The 18,775-nt window shown below is 41.3% G+C and overlaps 1 protein-coding gene across 2 annotated transcripts; it reads right to left on the bottom strand.

The window, feature by feature from the left end:
* Positions 1-8,645: 8,645 nt before the first annotated feature.
* LOC136443306 (uncharacterized) lies at positions 8,646-17,700 on the bottom strand. 2 transcript variants are annotated; one of them, XM_066440494.1, is made up of 6 exons: positions 17,408-17,700; positions 15,588-15,793; positions 15,190-15,271; positions 13,532-13,698; positions 12,982-13,069; positions 8,646-12,531 (listed from the first exon to the last, which is right to left on the bottom strand). In XM_066440494.1, the coding sequence occupies exons 1-6, from the start codon at positions 17,595-17,597 to the stop codon at positions 10,829-10,831; spliced, it is 2,436 nt and encodes an 811-aa protein (XP_066296591.1). In that variant the 5' UTR covers positions 17,598-17,700; the 3' UTR covers positions 8,646-10,828. The 2 variants fall into 2 exon arrangements, with proteins under 2 accessions (XP_066296591.1, XP_066296592.1); XM_066440495.1 differs by having other exon boundaries at positions 15,600-15,793.
* Positions 17,701-18,775: the final 1,075 nt, after the last annotated feature.

Here is an 18,775-nt window from a genome sequence, read left to right as displayed (position 1 = left end):
TTATATGCAGGACACAGGCTTGCTAAATGATACTGTTTCCTAGCAAAAGTTCACGTACTTAAATGTGCTCGAAAACAACAAGACAGCCCTAGTGGTCTTACTATTCACACTCTTGAACTCTTTTGCCTCGTAGTTTATTGATTTAAAATAAGAGAGCCTAAAACTGGATGTCAAAGTTAACGATGACACCACAACTGAACAAATTGCTGTTTATTTATGTGACTTCTGGACTGGACCATTTCATTTAATTTCTTAAGCATCCTCCCTTTTTTCTCAAAAGAGGAAATATGGTCGGTGAGGTGAAATGTCAGACACAGGTTTATATCTGGCCTTTCGTCCGTACCATAGAATACGCTGCAGTACCATCATAAATCACTAGTCGGCGCTTCTGTACCGCCCGAAGTTACTGACATAAATATCACCCAATAACAACATGCAGTGTTCACTCCTTCAAAATGTGAAACCTATCTATAGTTTCTCCCCGACAAAAATCACTTTAAAAAAACGCTGACCTGTCATTTTTTCATCGGAAATATTTATGCCTAGTTGCTACTAGCTTCTGTCGTAACTTCGGTACCAAGTTTGGCTATGGACGTCCCTCGGATTGGACGTTAAATGGGGGTTTGTGGAGGGCCACAACAGTAGCACGTTAAAGAACCCACCACACTTCCCGGTGTGGGTGGTGCAAAACCTACAGTCCTATGACTGCACATGGGGCAATTGGCGTATTGAGGTCACCTGAGTTAGGGCACGGAATTTTCTGTCCACTGCATAGAAAACGTTTTGGGTGGAGATCTTTACGGAATCTAGTCTGGTTGACACTTGGAAATTCATGCTCGAAATCATCAACTAGAATCGTTTGAAAGTGGAACCAGCCCAGCAGCGAGCATTTCAAATTGAGGATTTCTGCAGGCTCCGCGCCTTGGACCATCTATTTAATTCCAACAACAGGATTAGAAACAATATTTGACTGATACACCTCGCAATGCTCATAACGTTTACACTATGGTAAAGATATTTGCTGTTGAGCAACGCTTCGAATGTGTAACGTTAAAAAGAATATGTTCGGATGCACCAGATAGTTTTTTAATCGATGGCAAGATGGTAAATACGGTCGAACAACAGTGAAACTGTGTAACGTTACATGTGGATCCGCCCCTTTTTGCGCCATGTGAGTGCGAATCAGCGAAGCACAGTGATGCCGCCCAAAGTACCAAATTTGCAGAAGAAGGGATTCTACACATAAAAAACGTAAAGCACTTTCTCCTTGACTGTTTCATAAGAAACAGACAACCTACCGAACAATCACTTCGATTTTAAGACCAACGCGGCTCTGATGGTTAAACAATATTTTCATGAAATCTATTTTCATAGCAATATTGACTGTAGAAAATCCCATGTAGATATGTTTCCTTGAAACTTGGCTGAAGCGGGCCAATGTGAACTTTTTGCGTCCACCGACTTGTCAGTGGCAACCACTCCTCCTCACCAACCCCTTTTCTTCAGTACCATGAGCGGTTGCTGATTCCAGGTTCCTCTCTACATTCACTAGTCATTAAAAGACTAACATATTAAAACTAGACTTTAGACTGAGGAAAACCAACAAAGTATATTCATTGGTTATGAAAATACAAAAAACTTTCTCTTAGACCATATAAAATGGGTCATATGAAATTGTTCGTCCGAGAGGTTACAAAACCATGCATATTCAAATAGTTGTCTTGCGTTGTCTTAAGGACACGCCTACGCCCTTCGGCAGCACACTCCGCAATGCAGTACCCAACATTTTCTACCCTGTGCATGGAAAATATTTTGTGGTGATCCTTTTTTTACTTTCTAACGTTGATAGTGAAATCCAAACTGCCCGGCGGAATTCAAATCACAACGTCCCCAAAGCATATGTGCTGACGAAACATACAGGTTATCGAAGTTACTAGTGTCGACTCGGGGAAAAAGTCCTTAGTCACTTAAATGGCTCGAGTCGACTAGAAAAACGCGTACACGTGTATATCTAGCTACTGTACCGGTGAAAACCCAGCCATTGTATAACGTGAAAACCCAGCTATCGTATAAAGTGAAAACCCAGCTATTGTATAACGAGAAACCCAAACGTGAGCAGACAACTACTTTCATCAGTTGGAATTGGGTCACAAATGTCATGTCAAAATCTCATACTTGAGGATACGCCAGGATCCGAGGCCATTTCGTGCAGTGTCACTCACTCACTCACTCACTCACTCACTCACTCACTCACTCACTCACTCACTCACTCACTCACTCACTCACTCACTCGTTTACTCACTTAAGCCAGCTTAGTCAGCTGCAGCATAACGTTCAGTAAAGCTTCTCCACTGCTTCTTCCGACATAAAGTATCAAATAAGATGGCCGCTGCTGGCTGAACGACACTAGGAATGAATCGTGGTTGTTAAGTGGGGCAAGGCTTCTCTCGTTGGGCTGCAAAAAAAGTGGTTTTGATGATGCACAATTGGACGGGACTGTTTCGCTCGTACAATGGGGTTTGTGGCTGGAGGTGGTTAACTATGTGGGTTTTGGGTAAAGGCGAAGTTTGACTGTATGTTTGGGTCCTCTCAGACTGGAAACAAAACATCAATGAACAGATGTTCAGCCATAGACATTTGTCCTTCAGGCATAGACGACATTTGTCAAACTTTCATTGTCCGAACTGACAGGCAAGATTGATGGAAAGCCCTTTAAGGGTATATCTTTCAGATTCCTTTTTAATGTTGAGGAAGAAATACCATGGGCTTGAAGGGTCGATCCTTGTTTGCTCTTCGTGAGCAGTGGACTGTTGCACACCCGAGTTGCGCCCTTTATCAGAAGCAAAGTTATGAACACACCTGACAAGACATAATATGCATTTTAATATCTTTCTTTTATTTCATGTTATAACGTTGTGTCGCTGTTTAAAACCAACATTCTTTAATGGAGGTACCAGCCGGCAAAGTTGTAGACATTCCACCCTGCCAGTTTTCGGATCAGCAATTTCAATTGACCCATTTTTTTGGACTGAGAGATTGATATATGAAGATCACAGTTTGTATCAGAAAAAAGTGTTTCTAATCCTGTTGTTGGAATCAAATAAATGCTATGTTTCTCGAAGTGTAAGTCTATAAAACAACTTAGATAAACAGATGTTTACACATAGACAACATTTGACGACCTTTTTTTTGGTTAACCGAAAAACATTTTCTACCCACCTGGCAGAAAATGTTGCGTACTGCATTGTGGAATGTGCTGCCGAGGGGAGTAGGCGTGTCCTTAAGACAACGCAAGACAACTATATGAATATTCATGAGTTTGAAACCTCTCCGATCGGCAATTTGACATGACCCATTTCCAAATGGACGAAGAGAAACAGTTTTTAGTCTTACGGTGATTTTGGCTAGATTTCTTGGTTTTGTATCAACCAATGAATGTAAACCTTAAATGTAATGCATTTAGTTTCATCAGTCTTAAGTCTAGAGAAAAACTGCCATGAATATACAGAAACAACATGTAGCGACCTTTCATTGTCCTGCCTGTCTCGTCGAATGAACTGACGAGTGAAAGTGAAAGTGTTGCCCTGACTACTCCTCGTGTGAAAGTGAAAGTGTTGCCCTAACTGCTCCTCGTGTGAAAGTGAAAGTGTTGCCCTGACTGCTCCTCGTGTGAAAGTAAAAGTGTTGCCCCTGATATACCGATTCTGCAGGTGGAAATCACACCTGTTCAGAAACGCAATTGCTTGCTAATTCGTCACGTAATTTAGTCTTTTCATTACCACTATATGTACTCACTCTACATTTTGGAAAGAAAGAATTGTACGAACTTTTAAGCACGATTGATTGAAAAACATTCTACTGTATCTATTTCCAGCTCCGTTCATTATAAAGCAGAGCAGCCTTGGGGATCGAGGGGTCGCCCTCATTTTTCTCATTTGTTCTCCGTGTGCAGTGGACTGGACTGTTGCATACCCGAATTGTACCTTTTATGAGAAGCAAAATTATCAACACACCTGACAAGACATCAATATTTCAGCATCTTTTTGTTCATGTTGTAAAGTTGAACAGAAAATCATCCCGGGTGTAGCACCCCAAAACAAAGGTCATATCAACGCGGCGAAAGAGAGTGTTTACAACCACTACCTGAAGAAAAATCGGTATTCACTATGTTATTGTTTTTGTTTGAGCCGTTTTGGGGTGAGCCGATCTTTCTTCTCTGCTAGGGATTGACTTACGAAGAGCTTCACAATTACGGTGCTAAGTCACAAGGGTCTACCATTCAAGTGACCCCAATACGATAACTGAGGCTCGAAGAGTCGATTATAATTTGTTCTTCGTGTGCAGTGGACTGTTGCACCCGAATTGTACCTTTCATGAAAAGCAAAAGTTGTGAACCACCACCGATATCGAAAATACGATAGACGTCAACAGCAACTAAAAATAAGTATTTGCTACCAAAAACGGACATGCTAGCGTTTTAGTGTAATTTATGTCGGGGGAAAGTTTAAGTAAGTGACATAATTTGTGGGAGTGGACACTGCATGCTTCATGTCAGGAGCTTCAGGCGGTAACGAAGCGCCGACTAGTAATCCATGATTGTACTGCAGTCAGGGACGACTTTTGCCAACTTGTTTATAGAAATACCATAAAACGGCAAGTCCTCTTGAGCGGCTGTTTAGTGTGTTTATTGTTTAGGCTGTATATTTGACACAAACAATCAAAGTAAGCAACAACAAAAGAACACGTTCCGTGGTCAACATTCTGTCACGATTGAGGTATTGAAAATAAAATGTCCTTCTGGCTGATGTAATTACCTCCATGAAGGAGGTTCGCCACAGACGCGGGTATTGCGGTTGATTGTGCCTGTGGGTTCGCGGCTATAAGTCAAGATCCCTTTGAAGCATTTGTATGTAGTTCAGCATGTCGTCTGCTAGTATGCGTGAGGTTAATCTCCAAGCAGATCGAACGGTTGCAAAACCGTATCCAACTGGCAAAAGCAGTTTTTATTGCAATCACTCGGGTTGCCGCGTATGATAAAACCTCCTTTTGCTAGATGGAAACGGTCTTTGCAACCGTTCGATCTTCTTGGAGATTAGGGTGAGTTCGTTGATTTGGGCACCGCGTATCGGTGTTTCTAGGTACATGTAATTTAACATTATCAGCATTTCAGCCGTTGAAAGTGAAACGTAAAGCGCATACTATTGACTACTACTATGCTTATGGTGTGACTATTTTTAGACAAATGAAAGGTGGAAGGCCGAGTCACGTGACATTGCGACCCCAGTGACGTATCGAAACCGAAAGTAAAACGTCTCACAAACAGGTGTGGAATTGTGGAAGTGAGTCAGTTCTGCATTTGCGGAAATATTTCATATTACCGTCAGAACAGTTACCGTGTCTACTCAAGATAGTGCTACTAGCTGAAAGATCCTACAAGTCTCACGATGATGGTGAAAAGTGTAACGGATGTTATGCTGTATCATTCATGTAACGAACGTGTGGATGGATGCACGAGTAGACGGGCGTCGGCGTTGTTCTGACTGATCTGCCGCGAAAAAGGGCCCGAGTCAAGATGGCGACGCAACATGGCGTTGTTGGAGGAAACGATCAGAGACTTTGGAAAGGGTAAGAGGCCACATATTTCAGCGATAATGCAGCGATATTAATGTCACATTTGGAGAGCAGGGGGTCAGTTACTGGCCTGGGCACGTAGGCAGGTAGGCATCTACACTTCGAGTGATTTTCAAAGTAAACTGTCATGCAGGCTAGTGTTTCTCATACTTTATTTATATCGTTAACTTTCATGTTTTCGACCGGAAAAGCGAACATTTAAGGATTATAACGTTATAGAGTTTCTTCTTTTATGTTTCTTCTTGTATCCTTACATGTACTACTCAACGCGTTCGCTGGAGGGCGCTTTGTTTAGGTCCTTGGTTTATCCCCATTCTTAATACGTTCAGCGGTGCATGCTCTTGGTAATTGTTTTATTGCCAGATTTTATTATCTTCGCCGAGTACTATAGTACTCGGGGTAGATTATGTTTTCGGTTGAGCCAGCTGTTTGGTGGGTCTGTATGTATGTCAAGAGCATAACTCAAGAAACCTTTGATGAATCTTTATGATTTTTGGTAGGTGTGTAGTGGTTGTGCAAAGGAAGGTCAAGTTCAAAAATGGTTTACCTTGCGTTTTTCAACAGTACTGCAGCGGACTTTTAAATTTTGTGTGTTTGTATGTCGTCGAAAAAAGTGACGGAAACGTTGATGGATCTTCATGATTTTTTGCAGGTGTGTAGATGTTGTGGAAACAGAGATCAAGTTCAAAAATGGTTCTCCTGGCATTTTCCGTCGGTACTGCAGCGGGCTTTGTGTGGATGTGTAATTCTTGTGGACAACATAACTCAAGAAGCTGTTGATGGATCTGTATGATATTTAGTGAATGGGTAGGTTTTACGGAAAGGAAGGTCAAGTTCGATAATGGGCCTTCTAGCGAGTACCTAAGGTACTGCAGCGGAGCTTCAAAATTCAGGGGCATATTTTCTGAAAGTGCTATGGTCATGATATTTGTGTGGTAGATAGTTCATGCCACAAGAAGTAAGTTCTGCAAGTTTGGGCCCCCTAGCGGCTTGTTTAGAACTGCAGTGGGTGTTTTTGTTTTGACATTCGGACACGTATTACTTGAGACGGGGTGAAGAGATTGTCGTGAAGTTTTGTATGTGAGAGCTCAGATGGTGCTTTACACAATGGATGTCTAATTATAGAAAACAGGAGCTAATCTGCATAATTAGTAAGGATAATTGTAAATCCATTACATTCCATAATGGGGGGTGTGACAGTGTTCCCGAAACAGGCCAGCAGAAGGCCTTGCCTAGAAGTATAAATAAACAGATGGGGTACATAAATAAACAAATGGGGCCAGTCTCACTACAATTCAAACAGATGTGTGGGTCCGGTTTTTTTTTAAGTGTTCAGTTTCTGCATTTTTGTCAACACTAACGGTTGGGGGAATACTCGGAAGGGGAAATGAGCTTGGGTTTGGGGGTGTTTTTGTGGGCTAAAACATGTGAATAACCAGCCGGACCAACTCCTCTACTCAGAGAGTACACTGCTAGCTATGGTACAGTCAAACCTGTCTATAGCGGTCACTCAAGGGACTGGCCAAAACTGGCCGCTAAGGACAGGTGGCCGCTATGGAGAAAATGTTGATTAATGATGACCACGAGTGACACATATTTTCAGTACCCACTGAGATACATTTATTCACCGTACAGTACACATGTAAACATTGCATAGGTAAGTCACATTTTAGAAAGTCAATTGTTGTTGCCACCTAGTTAGTTAAGAACAAAATACATGTTGCTCAGTTGCCACTTACTGTTCGTTTTCGACCGTTTTGAAACATAAAATCGTGGCGATAGTTTTCCTTAGTCTGTTGTTGTTTCACTTGCCGCTTGTCATTATCAGCTTCTACCATTATGCTAATAGGGTACTCAGAAGAAGGTCGATCTTTTGATGGCTTTATTCTTTTCAGAAAATTGCAATAGCCCAAATTGTACATCATATTAATGTTATTAATATTCTTGTAAAGCTTTTGGTAAAGTAATTATCCTCAGTGATACTTTGCAGCAAAATAAATTTAGCGCATTATACCTCCGAAACAGTGGTATCTACCGTTGACCTTTGTGCTGCCAACCTCCTTGGTGCTGCTGACTATCAGCGCCATTTTGAAAATTGCGCGAAACACGTTTTGACTTTGAGCACCGGGGAAAACGGATATTGGGCCGGCATTCAAACATTTCCCGAACTTACTGCATCAGCTACATGTGCGAGTTGTATTTTCCAAAAAGCTGCCGTAATATTTGTCCAGTCGAAATGCACAGAAATGGTCAATTTTGCTACGATGTACAAACGCAAGCCATGTGAAGAAAATTATACTGACTTCGCGTCAAACATTTTCTAACAAAGATAAAAAATTCTGGTTTTCTTTATAATCATCCTATCCAGTTGAATCCACATAAATTTGATAACTGCGTGAAAAAATGAAGATTTTGAACCCGGCGTGCGGTGGCGATGCGGCTTCTACCGGCGCGCCGTGACCGTTACCTACAGTGTTACTGTACTCGCGGGACTGAAAATCGTCTGGCCGCGACCGCGTTGGACAGGTGGCCGTTATAGCCTAATTCTTAATGCTTATGTCAATGGGAAAAATCCAAGGGACCGACAAAAAGTGACCACTATGGGCAGGTGGCCGCTATGCAAAGGTGACCGCTAATACAGGTTTGACTGTACCAGGTTTAATACATGTAAACACCACAGACCCCACCTATTCATCTCAGGTGTATGTATCGGTCATCAGACCTGATTTTGTGTGTACATGTAAGCTAACAACTCGGTCCAGTCTCAAGTATAGTTTTACAGTAATTCATTTGTGTTACCTGTTACAAGTGTAAGTGCTGTGTGGCAGCAGCTGGTTATATTACACTGAATGGCCTGTCACTCCTAGTCTGCACATCTGACTGCAAAGACAAGGTGTGACAGGCTGTTCAGTGTAATATAACCACCGCCTGCCTGCCAAGCTGGTGTGCTACGCCAAAGGGTGATCATACAGATACAGATGTCCATAACAAATAAAAGAAACCCACACACAGTCTGTCATCCCATATGCTGTTTATTGCAACCTTCCACAATACATCATCTGATAGATTTGTACTTTTGAGTTCTGTTGCACTTGTTATACAGATGTACATTTGTAAGCTGGTGTGTTACGCCGAATGGCGGTTATACCGGCTATATAGGTACAGATGCATTGTAGTACAATGCTAAACACTAAGGTATACACGTATTAAATTTTCAACGACCACTGTCCCCTTCTTCAGGATCAATTTCGATCTGTGAATACCTTAGTGTTAGAAGAAAGTTTGGCATTGTACTACACAAATGTATGATTACAAACAACACAGATGAGCTTCCATGATAACGGATGTACAATGTTGTACAGGTAAGCTAAATAAATTGGCTAATCAACGCAAACCATTGGCAGGAGATACAGGTATAAACTAAGGCCAGCCCAATTCATTTGCTTGGTTCTTGGACATTTTGGTAACAATTAAAAGTAAGATTCTAGCAAGAGGACATCCTGGTAAAATATGATTGAATGTTAGAAGCTTGGATATGCCAGAAACTGAGTGTACCAAGGTACAGACTTCCACTTTGAGTCTTTTTCAGGTTGATCTTCCAGTTAAATGTGCGAACCAACAAATTGAATTGGTGTGGCCTAAGATGTGAGACTAAGAATTCGGCAAGCTAAGAGTGAATTACACCGGTGAGGCACACCTGATTCCCCATTTTCTTAACAATAAAAACTTGCTTGTATCACATACATGATACCCTTAACACAGTACAGATAAAATAAATTTTATACTGTTTGGAACAAAAAAACAGGGCTTGAAATACTTTATTTCTGCACTTCAATTCATAATTCCAAGTCTGTAATCTTTTAGCTTGCCATCATTTTGTAACTTACATTTTCTTTCCACAATCTGAACAATTTTCTGGAATTTGAAATTTGATACTTCGAGCCATGAACATCTTGTGTTGCATTTCTTAATAAATAAGATGTACATAATACAATGTCTGCAATACAGCATCTACACTAATTCTAAAATATGTAATGAACTTAGATACTTCCAGTTTGTACAATTGCTTTTCGTGTAAATCATGTTTAACATATTGCAGATGTAAAATTTACAACCTTATTTGCCCACATGACACACATAGATTTACCAGTAGATATGTACAGAGACAGAATAAAAGTCATTGCAAGCCTCACACTTTTGTACCGCAAAATTGTTACGATGTAGTAAAAGGCAGGACAAAAAGTCTCCCTCAGTGCCAAAAGACACATTGTTAAAAAGATGGATATTTAAGGGCACTTTTGTCCAAGGTCGCAACCAGATCTTCTTAAAACTTAATTGTTTCAATTTGCATTTCTTTTTCACTTTTATAGTATGAAGTTGTTTCATTAAGTTTTGAAAAAACTGACAACACTGGTATCTAGACAAATAAAAGAACCTCAGATTTTTGTTAAGTACCTCATGAAAGGTAATATGCTCATGGTCATATACAGGTGATATCTACTTCTAAGCATTACTTTTCTAAAATATCAAAAGCAGGGATAAAAGAACAATAGACTAACAAAATTAACACAATAGAAGGAGCATAGACACAATAAGTGGTCTTGCCATCATTGTTGTTCAGTATATGTTTGCCCAGTCACTGGAATGATTTGAAATCCTTTCAAGTTCTAATAGATTGAACTGCGTTACTCTCTACTGATGATATGTACATTCTAGGCCACCTCACTTTTGATGGATTGCCTTCCAAACGATAAACCTGAAGCTCCTCAAACACGAGGCCTTCAGATTTATGTCACCATCCCAAATAACTAATTTCGTTGTTATTGTAGTAAAGACATGTATTCAATATTCTGCCTAGTCGCCTACAGCCTTGTGTCTAGTTGCACCTGGCCACAGAACTAACACCCTATTGATAAAGTATTGTGATCAATCCTGGCAATCATCATTTTGCCCGAAATGATAAAGATTGAAGTCCCCATCCCATTCATTTCATCTTTGATATATACAGCTAACCGTGGACTAGCTTCCTGCTGTAGAGGCCTAAGGGCTACCGAAAGGGAAATGGTCACTGGCACATACAGTATACAGAGTCAGAAGGACGTTATAAAATACTAAAAGACAGACCCAATATTACATGAAAATGCTTTTCAAACCAAGTTGTAACTATCTTTTTTAAATTTCAAACAATCAATTTTTTTCAATCAGTTTCCATTGGCTCTGATGGAGGGGGGAATAAATCTTCCAAAAAATCTGCTGGAAGATCATCTCTTCGTTTGAGATCATCTCTTTGTTTGAGATCCTCCCTTATGGCTACCATTTTGACACCTTGTTGCACCTCAGTCTTAGACCCATCGTACAAATGGTACCCACAAGCGTGCATCACCACGAGGTTCCCTTCATCATCAAACCCTGGGGACCCGGAGGACCCATGGGCAAACACAGACTCGTAGTTATCTCTATTGGGGTTGTTAACCATGGGATCTGGATGGAACCTAAGATAAACTGCAATGCTGTGATCTGGACCCACAACAGGACAACTCGGGTCTATCTTTTTAGGCCTAACACCAGGGTGTCCAACTATCGTCACTGTTGTCTTATCTCTAGTTTCCTTTATCAAATGCCCCAGACCTGGTGGCAGCTTGTCAGACTGGTCATCAGGAACATCCAGTTCTAGCAGGCTGTAGTCCAAGTCATCGTTCTGACAGCTGCACACAACACGGTTCACTCTGAATTTGATCAGGCTATCATCTGATACAAACTGATCGTTGCAGTCAAGATCGCTTAACTTCTTGTAGTTGAAGATAACAAAGAAAGCACTTGCGCCCCCCCTTTCTGCCATTTCTTGTGACACATGCTTATTAGTCAATACATACTTGGAACCAAGCCGAAAGCACGTGGCAAGACGGCAGGCATCGCTTGCCAGAACGCCAACAGAGCAACCAAACTCACAACATTGCTCCATTAGTAAGAAACTGGTCTCCTCATTATTAGCATTGTAAAAATCCTGCCTGTAAAACTTCGCAAACTGGTCCAACTTTCTCTTACGTCTATTTTCTGCATTACTTGACTCTTTCTGCTCAAAGTCTAAGTCCAAGAGGTTAGCAACCAGAGCCTGGCTCCTTCGTATGAGCATCTCAACAAGTTGGGTTATCCATTCTGTCTGAAGACTCTTATTTCCTGTGTCAGGCCCTGAGGTGGCTTCTGCCTGTATATCTGGGGCCCCATTACCCGTTGTAGTATCTGACATAGCTACATCAGGACTGTTGGCCTGGCAACTTCTGTCATGTGCTTTCTCCCATTCTTCATCACTGACTTGTGCGGTTTTAAGCACTTTACAGGTGAACGTTTTGCCGTGGTTAACAGCAGACTTGTCAGTAAGTTTTATGTTAACCTCACCTGTGCTACCTCTGCAGATGAGACTAGTGTACCTGACCCTTTTCTTATCAATTCTCCCATCTCTGAGGAGGGCCGTTACAAATGTGTCACCAGGAAGGCAATCAACCAAAATTGGAGATTGGAACATGGTTGTGTTTTTCTTGGCAAGCCAAGGTGTGTTACTGGGTCGATCTTTAAGATCAAGATAGATCTTAGACCTTTCACTTAACTTCAGCTCAACATCACTATACAATGTCATGTTACCGCTTTCATCTTTTCCTAATTTTGCCTCAAACCTGCCACCTTCTATCACTCTACATGGGCTGCCCATGTTTGGTACCCCCCGGATTGGGTTGTTCTCACCATGATAAGGATCGAGGTAAATCTTTGAGAGCTTCTTCTTGATTTTGTCGAGTCTTGTGTCGGCCTGAAGAGCGTGTAGGATGGGTTGATCTCCCCGTGCTGTTATTCGAAAATCTTGCTTTAGCTCCGTCAGGTCAAACTTCAGCCGAAAGCTGACATCCCCTGCAGAGAAAAATAAATTACAAAACGAATAAACATTTCCATTCATAATTGTAGAATTTGCAAGTTACACTTTACATGCACTTCAACATTCAGTGATTTCTAATGAAAACATGGTCACTCACTCACTCACTCACTCACTATCTGGTTCAGCTTTTAATGATATACAAAAAGGGAAAGGAGGTTACAAATGCCAGTGTAGTAAAACCTTGTAATCAGACTGAGCTTTGTTTTGCCAAACAATGTATATCTCCTTACGTAAGTAACATCTTTTGTCTCAATTGTTGACTCCGCTCATTACATAAAATTTGTTGAGAAATGTAGATTTACGTACACGCAATTAGCTATCGATAAATTGTTTTTTACAAAATATGGCCCGAATGATTTGATTGTGAACAGCGGAATAGTTTTGGGCATTCTAAATTATTTCTTTGTTTGTAACTGCTAACTTACCAGTGCTTTCTTTTTCCTTTTTAACAGGCATTTGGGTAGAAGTTGATGGTTCATCTTCTTTTCCTTTGTCTCTTTTGTTACCTGTTACCTGGGAAGGAAAACAAGGTAACTTAACTATGGCAATCATATAAATATGGGTAAGGAACTTGCATCAACCAAGGAGTTAGCTAAAATAGAAATATAATATATATATTAACATAGAACAGACAACAATCCCTCATCCACCATCAGTCACAGTGTGGGACATATGACTCCTCATAAAGAGTCATATTTCAATAATAGAAACATAGGCAAAATGCCAGCCATAAACCAAGATAGTGCACGGCCTCACACCTACTCAGCAAAAGTGCTATAGACGTCAAGATCATTAATTTTTTCTGGTCCCTTCCCAGTAATAAGATAAATCAGACTACTGCACACACACATATACATGTTCATGCACACACACATATACATCTGAAACAAAACTCCCCCCAGGTGAAGTTTGGTGATACATTAGGGTGATGCAAAAACTTTGTCCCTAATTAGAGTAAAAATACAAATCCCCTACCTGCAAACTACCACCATTTTCCAGTTCGCGGGACTGTTCTGCCAGTAGTGACTCTGCTGGGGTGGTGACGCCACCAGATACTGATGCTGTTGACTGGGCAGTCGGCTGTGTGTTGTTGCCGTTGGTCTCAGTAGGTGTAATTGGACTCAAGGGACAGCTTGCTGTGACTTCCAATGAAAAGAACAATCACTACATGAACATTAATTAATCATCTATTTTCATGATTTCTTTGATATCTCGCAAGATCAAATTATGCATTTACTTCAGACTCTGCAGTTATTGCAAATGACAATTAACATGCACATTATTGCATAAGATTATTGATACCGGTAGACTAAGTTGTGTCAAATAACTAACATCATGCGGTGTAATATAACCAGCTGCTGACACGCTGTGTGCCTGCGCAGCTGGTGTGTTATGCTGAAAGGCGATTATACCGGTTTAGATCATTTGTGTCCATTCTTTGCACCTCTCAATTAATTTGTAATAACATTACAAACATTAAATTTAAAACAAACAAGAGTCCGTAGGACACAATTCTCCGTGAAGTATTTATAGTATGTACAAGTATTGACCCACACAAACTTTGCATCTCTGCTCAGTCCAAGTAGTGTTTTAGAGCAAGTAAAGAAAAAGTGTTTGTTTATCTTTTTCTTTCAATACAGGAGTGGTCAACCTGCTGAAAAGTATGTTTTTACAGTATGACATAGATGGGATCTAGAAATTCCGGGAAAAGTCACAAAGTTAGATCTAGATGGCCCCTTTTCAATTATCAACGAACCATTCAGCCTTACAACTAAGATGTATCAGAAATCACAAATATGCAGTAAATCCTCTTTCCACAATTGCAGGCCGGCCTGATCTATAGCTATCAAGCTATTTGCAATAAAAAAGGCTAATTTATATTATCGTAACATTTCACGAAGGTCAAAGGTCACCGGATCTAACCACCCGGAAGTGACACTGGCGCGCGCACTTTTCTGAGAGATATTTCTCAACAATCTTTCATCCCCTGCGTAAACTTTTTACATTGTCACAGCCTCCGTATTATAAACTACAAGTGTGGTAAGTTTGAAGGTCCAGAGATTTCCCATTTTCACACTGTGCGTAAAAGTGCATCGTCCGTCCCGTGCGCACATACTGTAAGCGAGTTGCGAGTGGACAAGGCATACTTAATACACAGACTGGAGGTCACTCTACACATGTTCGCAGCTAAAACTCACAATTCCCGTTGCCGCATTGGTATGTAACTTGGTATGTCGTTTGCTAGGTTGCGTGTGGTGATGCACGTTGTCTATTTTTCAATGTAACAGTGACTATACGATCACAGCAAGTAAGGAAGATTTATACACCGTATCTGCCTGAAGTATTCCAGTCATGCATAACGGATTATAACATGGTCCCTATGGCAGGGCAGTGGGACATAGCATTAATTATAGGGGTGCAATTACGATATTGGATTGACGTTTAAAGTAGTTATGGTGTAACAAAGCTATTGTGCATCACCACGCCGAACCAGGCAAACGATATGCCAAGTTACACACCAATGCGACGACGGGATCGTGAGTTATAGCTGCGAACGCGCAAACAAATACATTCCCAATACTCCCAGAAGGAGGTCACACCTCCTCCCCGGAGTAACAAACAGACAGACATACCCGTGCTCTGATCCCCTTCCTCAGGCACATGGTTGGGGGTTGGTGGTTCACTGTCTTTCCTGCTTCTCTTGTTTGTGATTTCCTAGGAAGGACCAAATCATAAAACCTTACTACACGTGAAATAAAAATGATGACACTTTAATTTAGTTTAAATATAAGTAATGTTATACATGTACATGTTGTATTTTTTTATGTGTATCTTAAAACTCCTTGCATGAGTGAAGGAGGTTGCATATGAAAACATGAAAACTTTCCCAATCGTTGTTTTGTTGATTTTTTAAAAGAAAATTATAATGTTAACCTAATTTTCATATCAATCAACCCTTGTGACACAGCAATCTCTTCCAGGGAAGTTCAAGAGGGAAGTCTATTTTTGGGTGAGGAGAAAAACACAATACCTGCAAAATTACCTTGTTACGTATATTGCCACTATTTTCCTTTGAAGCCCCATGTTTGCGTTTGCGACCTCGTGTAGTTGAGCCCAGACCTCTCGGTGTGCCTGGCTTGCGGGGTTTCGCTTTTGGAGCCGATTGTGACCCTGCTGGGCAGTTGGAGACTGAAGCTGATTGTGAGTTGGTCATGGCGCCATCGGACGTCAAAGGGGCTGTAGTTGAAAGAAGAACTCTATTGTAACAGGTACCAAGTATGGTAACTTACAATTGCAATGTACATGACAGTTGAACTACATTGTATTGCTAATATCTGACAATTCTAAAGAACTACTAGTAAAATCTAATTCATGACTAACAGTAAAGACAATCCATCTATGTATACCATAGAACAGTATGTTGACAACACTGCAAGCGGGACTGTAACTAGTGTACTGTACAACCTCCATTGTACAACAATTTGTCTCCTTTATACATAGAGTTGTAACGAAATTGGCCTACATGGGTTAACTGACTTAACTCCATTAAAATTCATTTGCTGGGCTAGACGTGGTCTCCCCAGTCAGGACGCTGGGTTACGCTTGGTACAACAACAACAGTTACGAGTCAATTGTCTCTCTTGGTATTTAACGCTTGGTGACTTGTGCTTGTGTGCGTGTGTCTAGGCCACGGCTAGCTGCGGCGACTGTTGGAGGGCTTCTCTTGCTTAGTTAAGCCCTCCAAGTCCAACAGTTGCCGCGGCTAACGTAACATGACCTATTCACGTGCAGGAGCAGATAACGTCAAGTTTGGGTCATGTCAACATGTCGCGGTGTATTATGCCAAAGCCTGTTCTCATGAGCATCAAAGAACGTCAAAGGACCTCCTTGAACCTTGCGACCCCCGATCAGATGATTCATTTTTGCACGACATAACATCATGGCACTCTTGTGAGTCCCAACTGATAACAACCTTGCACGACTTAACCTCATGGCTTGACCTGGGATACCAAATTGACATGGCTATACTCGATTTTTCAAAAACATTTGACAGTGTACCACACAACAGACTCATTCATAAACTACAGTACTATGGGATAAGGGGGGAAACCCTAGTCTGGGTAAAGAACTACTGTAGCTGCTGGACCGGTACCAACAAGTACTAGTAGTGGTCGACGGAGAGACATTTTCATGCAAGACAGAAACACATCGCAGCAGCTTCTTCCTGAGAACAGTAATAGACTGGAACCATCTACCCCAACATATCATTGATTCCACATCAGTAGACACTTTCAAATCTGGGTTGGCCAAGCACCTTGGCCTTCCCAGTAACAGCGGTTAGCCCCAGAGCGAGTCAGGTCAACACCCAGTGCAGCAACATTGTACATATCACCATTTATTACCCACTTATTTATATATTCATTGTTGCACCAGTTATGTTTATCTTTTTTCGGATTTTCCTTTTTCACCACCACCACCTGCTGCAGCTGGGCATGACCCTGACATTCCCTCGGCGGTATGTCCCTCGCGGGGCCTTGCCGAGTACTGTATAGATGTAGATGTAGATGCTAATCTATGTCCAACAAAACATAATGAACTGCTATACATTTAGTTTCACTGGTAATAATTTATAAGCACTTTTCATAGCAGAACATAAGCATAACGACTTCGTGAAAGAGCGTCGAAAATAACAAACAAAATGGCGTCGCCAACAAACAAGGAAGTAGAAAGAAAAAAGGTGCCAATTTATGGCCCAATTTATCATGGCATAGCAAAACAACTGTTTACATGGCCGCACTGGTACACCTGCTTTAGATCAGGCGGAGGCCAATGAATTGTTATCGGACTTACCTGCGTTACCGGCAGTGGTTTCAGCCGGCCTAGGTGTGCTCGATACCGCCGGGCTGGGCTGGAACAGACTGCGGCCCTGTAATGGCGGCCGGGCCGGGGTCGCATCGCTGCCAGCCGTCGTAGATGTGCTTGGTCTTGGGGCGGTACGTGGTGTCGGCTTAAAGAACGAGTTGATTTTAGTTTGAGGCATGTTTAGGGTACCTCTAGAGTGCCAATATTGGCAAAAACTGTAGAAAAACACGAACAAGAAGGGGAAATTATGGAGCCCTCCACCAGACGGGTTCACAGATCGCGCGCTGCCTGCCGACTGGCTGGGACCAGTTTCGCTTGAGATTAATATTTCATCACATGACTTTGTTTGTCCAATCAAGGTGAACATCACGTAGCCACTACCACTACCTGACGTCATTATTATAAGTAGTTATTATAATGAGGGTAAAGGCGCCGCCTGTGGTATATATCCGGTATCACAGGACGCAAAAATAATCTTCAAGCAGATGTAAGGAGCCGGCTCAGTCTTTGTATTTTCTAGTAGTTCATCGGTTCTTATTGGGAGAGCACGAAAGCGCTCACCGTTTACAGAGAGACATAGTGTAACGTTTAGGTGCCTTGGGCCTATTTTTTGAAAAGTCTAGCCTGTAACGTTACGTAATAACTCGCATTCATGCAGTGTAGTACAAATGCATATAAATTCGAGAGACATCAAAAAGATCTATAGACATAACACGTTTTATGTTATCGTATCTGTGCGTCCTCTTTCAAGTACCCTTTGAGCATGTGTTTGCAAAAAGATAAAGGTACTGACAAATGGACTGGAAACGAAGGCATATTAAGTATGATATAACGCTATGCTCTTCTAGAGCGCGTTCATTCAAAAATTAATCTGAAATAAAGTGACGACACAAACGATTTCCCTTCCCCTGCAAGTGGACACGGTTCGCTTCCACCTGCTCTCCCATTAATCATATCATTTCAATGAGTTTGATTGAAAAAAGAATTATGTTCCTGTCAGTAATCATGCTTAAACCGTTTTTTTCTATTCTCATTTTCAGAAAAGTTTAATCAGCCATGAACCATGATCACACTTGACTTGAATACATCAAAAAATCTTATCGATTCGTAGCATATAGTTTTGGGAAACTTACAAACTAAGGTTCGTTCCACAGGCGGTCGCAGAGGAACTACTAATAACTATCAAAGTGTGATTTTTTATGGCAGTACCTAGGTTAGCTGGTGTGTCACCCCGAATGGTGGTTATACCGGCTATATAGATGCAGATATAGATACAGAAAAGTTCGTTCAAGCCACAAACTTCTTTACTCGCTCCCATGAATCCATGCGAATATTTGATATGGCATCGAGAGGTCG

This window comes from Branchiostoma lanceolatum, chromosome 10 (assembly GCF_035083965.1).
Source record: "Branchiostoma lanceolatum isolate klBraLanc5 chromosome 10, klBraLanc5.hap2, whole genome shotgun sequence".
NCBI lineage: Eukaryota > Metazoa > Chordata > Leptocardii > Amphioxiformes > Branchiostomatidae > Branchiostoma > Branchiostoma lanceolatum.
Note: the sequence above shows the minus strand (reverse complement) of the source record. Positions and strands in the feature narration are given on the sequence as shown.

What these genes read in the sequence shown, in the direction of transcription:
- LOC136443306 (XM_066440494.1), bottom strand. Translation starts at nt 17,597, where the DNA reads ATGCCTCAAACTAAAATCAACTCGTTCTTTAAGCCGACACCACGTACC. An exon ending in AACCACTGCCGGTAACGCAG is followed by an intron (nt 15,794 to 17,407) that starts GTAAGTCCGATA and finishes TTTCAACTACAG; the next exon opens with CCCCTTTGACGTCCGATGGC. An exon ending in AAAATGGTGGTAGTTTGCAG is followed by an intron (nt 13,070 to 13,531) that starts GTAGGGGATTTG and finishes TTTCCTTCCCAG; the next exon opens with GTAACAGGTAACAAAAGAGA.